The sequence below is a fragment of the Triticum dicoccoides genome, chromosome 5B (genome assembly GCF_002162155.2).
Source record: "Triticum dicoccoides isolate Atlit2015 ecotype Zavitan chromosome 5B, WEW_v2.0, whole genome shotgun sequence".
In the NCBI taxonomy this organism is placed as follows: domain Eukaryota; kingdom Viridiplantae; phylum Streptophyta; class Magnoliopsida; order Poales; family Poaceae; genus Triticum; species Triticum dicoccoides.
Genome location: NC_041389.1, coordinates 330,591,196 through 330,599,240, shown reverse-complemented (window position 1 = coordinate 330,599,240; position 8,045 = coordinate 330,591,196). Strand labels below are relative to the sequence as shown.

The 8,045-nt window shown below is 45.8% G+C and overlaps 1 protein-coding gene across 3 annotated transcripts; it reads left to right on the top strand.

Annotated features, from left to right (window-relative positions):
* The first annotated feature begins 6 nt into the window (after window positions 1-6).
* On the top strand, window positions 7-6,065 carry LOC119308725 (protein EMSY-LIKE 3-like). Of its 3 annotated transcripts, none has more exons than XM_037584863.1 (11): window positions 7-156; window positions 264-361; window positions 2,552-2,799; window positions 2,900-3,009; window positions 3,103-3,352; window positions 3,439-3,660; window positions 3,734-3,802; window positions 4,694-4,936; window positions 5,003-5,071; window positions 5,146-5,209; window positions 5,625-6,065. In XM_037584863.1, the coding sequence occupies exons 2-11, from the start codon at window positions 334-336 to the stop codon at window positions 5,738-5,740; spliced, it is 1,419 nt and encodes a 472-aa protein (XP_037440760.1). In that variant the 5' UTR covers window positions 7-156; window positions 264-333; the 3' UTR covers window positions 5,741-6,065. The 3 variants fall into 3 exon arrangements, with proteins under 3 accessions (XP_037440760.1, XP_037440759.1, XP_037440761.1); XM_037584862.1 differs by having other exon boundaries at window positions 3,433-3,660; XM_037584864.1 differs by lacking the exon at window positions 3,734-3,802 and having other exon boundaries at window positions 3,433-3,660.
* Window positions 6,066-8,045: the final 1,980 nt, after the last annotated feature.

The following is an 8,045-nucleotide window of genomic DNA, read 5'->3' as shown; positions in this document are numbered from 1 at the left end:
TTTCTTCTCTCTCTTCGACCCCCCTGTTTTTTTTTCTCTCGGCGAGAAAGAATCCCCATACTTGGCAGTACTACCTCCTCTTCCCCACTCGGTCGGACCACCACCTCGCCTCCCCCCAAATCTCGCCGGATTCCGCCGCCTGCACGCGCGCCGGAGGTGAGCCGCCCTCGGATCCGCGGCCGCCTGGGCCGCTCGCCGCCCGGAGGCCCCGCGTTCGGCGTCGCAGTGGCGAGGGCTGACTCCCGTTCCTCGCGTGGTTGCAGGTCCTGACAAAAATCGCCCGGAGCTCGCGCGCGTCTCCCCCGGGGTGTTCGCCCGGCGCGGCGCCGAGCCATGGAATACGGGCCCTCGGACAGCAGCGGTGAGTTGGGGCTTGGGCGGGGTTGCTCGGCTCTGCTTCCCCGTGCTAGGGTTTCGAATTCTAGGGTTCTTGCTTGCTTGAGCTGCTTGCAACTGTACATGGATTGCTCAGGGAGGGATAGGGGTTTTGTCTGTGGGGGGTAGCCAAAGGTCGCGTTTTTTGGGTGCAAATTCCTGCGGGCTCGGAGGTGCGAGCTAGGTCTGAGATTGCGTGATGGCAGGTTAGCGTTAGGGTTACCTTGGGCTTGCGTGGAGAAATATTGGAGCTTTGCACGCGGGTAGGGTTTTGTGGCGATTCTGTCTCAAGTCATTATGGGTGTATATGGGCGTGAACTTTGTACCATTTACGACTGTTCCCTGTAGTTCGAATGTGTTTAGGCCCTGATTGGGAGCTCTAAACATCGGTACACAACTAATCATGCTTTGCACCACAGCTACACTGATAGTTCAATAGAGATTATGACGAACAAAATGAAGTTCAAGGAACATTAAGAGACACGTGTTTCTCCTTGAAGAACATTCCATAGCTTATAAAGTTATAATAGTGTGCTTTACCATGATTTCAAAAAAGTTATACAGAACCACTCCCAAGGTATAGATCACAGGATTACACAAGACGCACATAGTAATATCAGCAGTGTCAATAAAGCACGTCACCGTGGCCGCAGTCGTACTACCTCCTAGTGGTTCATCTAGGAAATAGAGGATTGCCCTAGCATCACCAATAGCAAGCCAGCAACCCCTCCCAAGGTATCCACACTTGGGGGTAATAACACCACGTGTCGCTTGGCAACGGCTATCAATGCGAGGGTGGATGGATGGCTCGGGTGATTGCTGAAAATCCCCTCAGTTTTCTTGAAATACCATGACATCCTCAGAAATATGGGCAAAACAGCACACTGAGAAGACCCCTAGTCGGCCTGCCCATGTGAAACCCCCGTGCATGTGGGGGCCCCTCTTTCTCCTGCACGCTGCCTTGTTTGATCTATATATACTCCATGGTCCATGCCCAGGGTGGATGGATGGCTCGGGTGATTCGAATGCATAAAATTCCGTCAGTTTTATTGAAATTCCACGAAATCCTTGTAAGTACGGGCGAAATAGTACGCGGAGAAGACCCCTGTATATAATTTGCATCTTCGTTCGGATCACGCTCTTGCCAAGTGTGCGACATTTTTCAGGTTAATGTATTTTGGACATGGGCAGAGAGCTCCTGTTCGACCAATAGTTGGTAGTGGCCCCTAGTAGGACGTGCCAACTTCCAAGTATACATAAAGATATCTGGTGAACACTCACAGAGTGCAGTTATATGCATTTCCCCTTGCGATATTTGTCGAATCCAAGACGAATATGTGCCATCCTTGTTTGGATGGCTTGGCCACTTTTTCCTCAATCACGTGTCTCAGAATCCCCGTACAGAGCAACTCTTTAACCGTATCTGGTAACTCGAGGGCACAGAGATGTCCTTCTTGTTGTACAGAGACGCAGATTCCATCTTGGTTGACTGGCCTAGAACATGCTTATCGAGTAACCAGAAGTCACTTCGAGACTGCACAGTTATGGAATAGTGTTTGGTAACCCTAAGTAAGCCATTCTAGATTCCACTGCTTGAGTCTGTGACAATCTCAAGTCTAGGTTATAGGATGCACATTGTATATTAGACCAACTGATGACATGAAGACAATGTTATATTGATGTGTCATGGTGGTTTAATCCAACTATATGTTCTTTAACATGTGTCCGGATTACTGGTTTAATATCTCCATATCTATAACCTGTGAATCATGGTCGTCAGCCAATACCTAGTCCACATATACCTCTCCTTGCATCTTTATCGACTAGGGATCAGCTTACAATAACCAGCAACATTATTGATATTATTCAGGGAACACATGTTATCAAATAAATCATGAACGTAAAGAAATGCAACCATCATTCATCTATATAACTCCTTTGTGGCACATTACCAAGGTTCATTGGACTTAGTGAACCACATGCTTATCAATTCTATTTATGTTATTTCTTTGAACATTACAGGCCATTTTTATTTGTCATATTCATAAGAACAATGTGAAATACTCTCTGCTACTATGTCAGCAATTGTGATTTTTTCCCTGTTGCGAAGCTTGTATATTAACAGCTCTACAACTTGCACTAAGTGCTGGTTCCTAAACTTTTGTGTGGGTTGCAGGAACTGATGATGACCTTCCACCACCATATCCGAATAATCCGAATAATAGGAGTATAAGAGGCAGCGGGCGTGCCAGTGGTAATGGCAGAGCTATTGTTCCTGTCAGTGGTAATGGAAGGGCCATTGCTCCTGCCAGCTCATACCCTAGAGCCCAGACCGATATGGAAACACAAATTCAACAGCTTGAGCAAGAAGCGTATTGTGCAGTTCTGCGTGCTTTTAAAGCTCAGTCTGATGCCCTCACATGGGTTGGTACTGCTAGACCTGTCCCTGTTAATTCAGGTGTTTGTGCTGAAATTTATATGTTATTTCTCAAAGCTGACCTTAGATCAACTTTGCCTTTTTTAGGAGAAGGAGGGTCTGATTACTGAACTTAGGAAGGAGCTAAGGGTATCCGACAAAGAACACAGGGAGGTGCTAAACAGGGTCAATGGTGATGATATTATCCGCAGCATAAGGTCGAATATAGATAAATATTTGTGCTATTCACTACAATGTTGATATGTTTTCTGTTCCCAGCACTCTAAATTTCTGCCTTGATTCAAATTAAGGGAATGGAGATCAACAGGAGGCCTTCAGGCAAGCTTACCCAATAATCCTCAGCCTATACATCATGACCCGGCGCCTAGCCCTACCACCTCTGGCCGTAAAAGGCAAAAGACATCTCAATCCGTTCCTCCCCTACCTGTACCGTCTCCTCCTGTTATGCATCCACAGCAGATGGCTACACCAACACAACCTTCATCTTCAGCAGCTAAAAAGGGATTTCTGCCAGGCACTAAAGGCAAAAAGACAAAACCAGTAAGCACATATTCTGATGGCTTGTTCTGTTATGAAGCAATTTTTTTCTCTTCTTTGATGGAATTTCATGTGCTTCCAAGGGCCAGAAGATACCAGGGGGCTCTGCAGTCAAATCTATGCCACCTACAGCAGGTCCCAGCGGAAGGGGACCACATATGAACAGAAACTTTCCTGGTCGCCCTGCTGCTCCTGAACCTTCTCAAGGACAGCATCATCTTAATCCTTTAATTGGCCGTAAAGTCATGTCTCGGTGGCCTGAAGATAATAATTTCTATGAAGCCACTATAACTGATTACAATGCGGAAAAGGTGTGCTTTTAGCTCATTAGGATTATAGTTTTGTTAATCCAAGCCCCAGATTTTCTGAGGGATTCCATTGCAGGACGTTTATGCGCTAGTTTATGACATAAATACAGCTAATGAGACCTGGGAGTGGGTTGATTTTAAAGAGGTACACGATCTTTTTTATGTGGACATTCTGATAATTATTCACATTTTCATGCTTGGTGTTTTCCTTTCTTTCATATTGGACTTACGAAAAAGTAGTTAAGGTACAAGCATGATGAGGAATAAGATTGCGTGGTTAGGCAGGGTTAGCTCTCAAAACAAAATTACCGGGGAACATGGGAGGGAACATCATGATCTTTTGACTCTTGATGTGAACTAAGACAATTTTAGCTGTTGTTACATCGCCAACTTAATAGATCCAAAGTGGTCGGGCCCTTCCCTGGATCCTGCGCAAGCGGGAGCTACATGCACCGGGCTGCCCTTTTTTTTAAATCGCCCACTTGGCCATGTGATGCAGACCCACACATCATGCTTGTGTCAAATGGGCCTGTATTAGTGAACTAAGGTAATGCAACTGATCTGTTGGGATAAGTAACTGGACTATTGACCCTACCGTGTAGCAAAGAGGGACAACTTTATTTTATGGAATTATGGTCATTTGATATCGGTTTTCCCATTGCCACTAGTGTTCTGACCAGGAGTACATTCCAGTCAGTGTTTCACTCCATTTTCTTGCCAAATGTCGGGCGAACATTTTGATAACAGTTTGTGATGTCAACACTTATCCTTGAGAACCGCGTCAAATTTCTAGAGAACATAACCTGGTACCTGATTCAGTCATGAAGATCATATGGTACAGATATAAAGATGGTTAGATTTGAATGTGAAACAAGTGCCATCCGTTTGGCTAATGTCCTCTGGTAGCATTTGCCCGTTATTATTGTATCGTGCACATGTCCCAATGTGTGTGCACCAAACCGCTTGATGACTACTGTCCTCTGAACTTTTCTGTTTGATGGACTTTGCTGACAATTCCTTTGGGTCCTGACTACAGATAAAACCAGAAGACATAATCTGGCAAGGCGAGGACCCAGGATTATATCAAGGAGGTCGTGGTGCTCCAGGTAGCGGGGGTAAGAAGTCAACTAGCCGTGTTATGCCCACACCAGGTGCAGGTAGGGGGAGAGGATTCCAAAAGAATGTGTCGAAGAAAGACTTTCCACGTTCGCAAAATGGCGTTGGGAAGAGAAGTTCTGATGACATTGATATACTTCACACTGAAAGCCTGATAAAAGAGGTTAGTTTGAAGAAAGTTTGCTAGCCTCTCTGATGATGATGTACTAACCTTATGCATCTCCCATAGGTGGAGAGGGTCTTCAGTGTTAGTCATCCTGATCCTTTGGAGGTAGACAAGGCAAAGAAAGCGCTGAAGGTATGCTGGAATATATACTGATATCTATTCGATCAGGAGGCCTTTGGTTTTTGACTAACCAGCAATGCTTGCAGGAGCAAGAACAGTCGTTGATTGATGCGATAGCAAGGCTTGCTGAGGCATCTGATGGCGAAAGTGGTAAATACTAAATCATTGCTTGTTGACAAAATGGGAGGATCTTTCTGATGTTGCAGAAAACCACCCAGACAATTTCCAATTTAGGATGACTACCCTGATCAGGGGAGCAGTTTGAGATGTCATGGCTGTATACCATTTTGCCGTGTATTCACTATCCACTATAATTATACCCAGTTTCCACTTTAGAGAGGTAGGATCCTTGTAACGCAGTGGACAGTTTCTAGAATGCGCCAAATTGTAGATAGTGTTCCTCTCTTACTTGGGAGATATGAGGCCTAGCCTATCTGTCTATCATTTATGCCTAGCGGTTACAAGATTGCAGCGCTCTACACAGCAAACATGAATTTTTATGAGATGAACATGCCTTGTAGCTGTGTAGTAATTGCAATGCTCTGTCATGTTTTGGTGGGAACAGATGAGCGCAACCGTGGCCGTAGGATGGGGCCATATGGTGGGCACCTGCATCAAGGAAACTATGCGGATGCCATGGCTGTTGATGGCGACCACATGGTCGGAGGCGCCGCCACATAAACGGATCGCTGGAACATGTATACACAAATTCGATTAGAAGCCCGTCCTGTTGTAAAATCTTATTTGCTAATGTTTATTTAAAACTTAGCCATAGGTTGAAACCATCTGGTTTTGAGAGACGATCAGTTTTTGTTCTCTTCTCTTTTTTGGGGTAGAACTGCTTAACGTGTTGTAAAGCTGCTGCTCTGCGGAGCTATTGTGCTTCTTGTCATTGCACAAGTGATAGTGCAGTGGTGATTGATTAGACCAGGACATTTGACCTCTTCTTTTCGGAACATTGCTAACCTTTTCATTATTCCGGAATCATGTCTTATTCATGTCATTATCTACAATCGTTATGTGAGAGTACACACTAGGCTATATTTACATGATCATACAGCCTGGTAATGGGTTGACCGAGAGCATGGTTGTGCTATATGTCTAAGTAAGTCTTTATTAGGATGATGATCTGTTTTAACTGATATTTACTCACTGTTCACAAATATAAAATGTTTTGGATATTTCAATGTGGACTACATACGAATGGAATTGAGTGAACAAATACAATAAAAACATGTTTGTATGCATCAGGTTCAAGAAAAAAATAATTATGACATCTTGTATTTGTGAACGGAGGGGGTAATTATTTGGAAGAAAGTGTGAAGCAAACAACTGAAGCTAAAATAAGCATCGGTATGCATTAGTCTGTCTGAGGAGCAGCGAGTGTGCGGACGAAACCAATTTGGCTGTTGATCTGAGTACAAATTGTACTCTCTCCGTTCCTAAATTTAAGTCTTTTGACAGGGACTAAATGAGCAAAATGAATGAATCTACACTAAAATACGTCTATATATATCTGTATGTACTCCATATATAAATCTCTAGAAAGACTTATATAAGGGAGTAGTACAGTGCTGATGAAATATGTGAAACGTAAGAAATAAAAATAAATATGTGAGGTTTCCTTGTAGCCTGTAGGAAAAAGGTCTATTGTTTGGTATTCTTTTGCATAGTAATAAAGATGGAAGAAATTTGTCAGGAGTCTTTTCCTTTTCATGGAATAATTTTGGTAGAGTACGATCGTTCTCTATCGTCATTTATGTAGAGTATTTGAGCAGAATGGACCTAGGTATATGCTTCAGCTGCCGACTTGCAGTCGCCGGCTCGTGAGGTTATTTTTCAGAGCGACAGCTGTGATGGGTCCACTGCCACTGCCAGTGCCACGAGCTCCTGGACCCGAATCGGACCGGTTGCATTGCATGCCGATCAGATCGTTGGACCATCGTGACATACGTACATTAAAACGGCATGTACCCAATAATAACGAATCAATTTGGGAACGCTGCCGATTTATTCCACATCTTCTTTTACTAGATTTTAGAGAAAAAATAGCTTACCGATTTCTACGAAGTAGAGTGGGAACAGCTGAGGTGAAGGAGTAAGCAAGTTGCTAGTACACGTCCACCGGAACCGAATCGACCAAAGGATCACATCGCATTGCACGTTAAAAAGCAATCCCATCTCATCTCCAACAACAACAACAACTCTCACAGCAATAATTCCAAATGCACGCAGCACTCAAGTCCAAGCAATACAATACATACATACAGTCGATCGAACAAATGAAAATACTGGAGAAGGGGGTTTTCAAAGGAGTCGTCAGGCGGAGACGGCCGCCGCCGACGCCTCCTTCTCATCCTTGACGACGGCGGCGGCGCGTCCGTCCTTGGCGACGGCCGCGTTGTGGCGGTAGGCGTCCTGCTTGGCGGCCTCCACCTCGAGGACCCGCTCCTCCTTCCTGGCCTCCGCCGACGCCTGCGCCGCCGGGTCGTCGTGCGCCTTGGCCTTCTCCACCGTCTCCTGCACCACGGCCATGGTCTTCTCCTTGCCCGCCCACGCCGACGCGCCCAGGTTCGCCCCCGCCTCCATGGCCGCGCCCGCCGCGCTCTCCCCGCCCTGCATCTCTCTCGATCGACCTTCGCCTAGCTCGGTGCTACAGGTTTCTTGTTGGTTCGTCGTTACTACCATGGCCGGCCGGTTCGAATTTATAGGCCCGGTTTACATTCTATGGTAGCCGTATGTGGGGCCGCCGTGTGTGTATTATCTGAATGATTTAAAGCTGGGGGCTCAGTTCAGGCGTACATGAGTGTGGACCGACGGTGGACACGTGCCCTACCAGGTCGGCACGCACAGTGTCGCACTGCGGCTGCCTCGTCTGGGAGGGAAGCTGCTGTCCATGCATCCTATTCCTATGGCGTCTGGAATTAACACGAATCGATTCGCGAAAATAACAGGAACCGCTTTATGCTCTCCGCTCTCGCTGCCG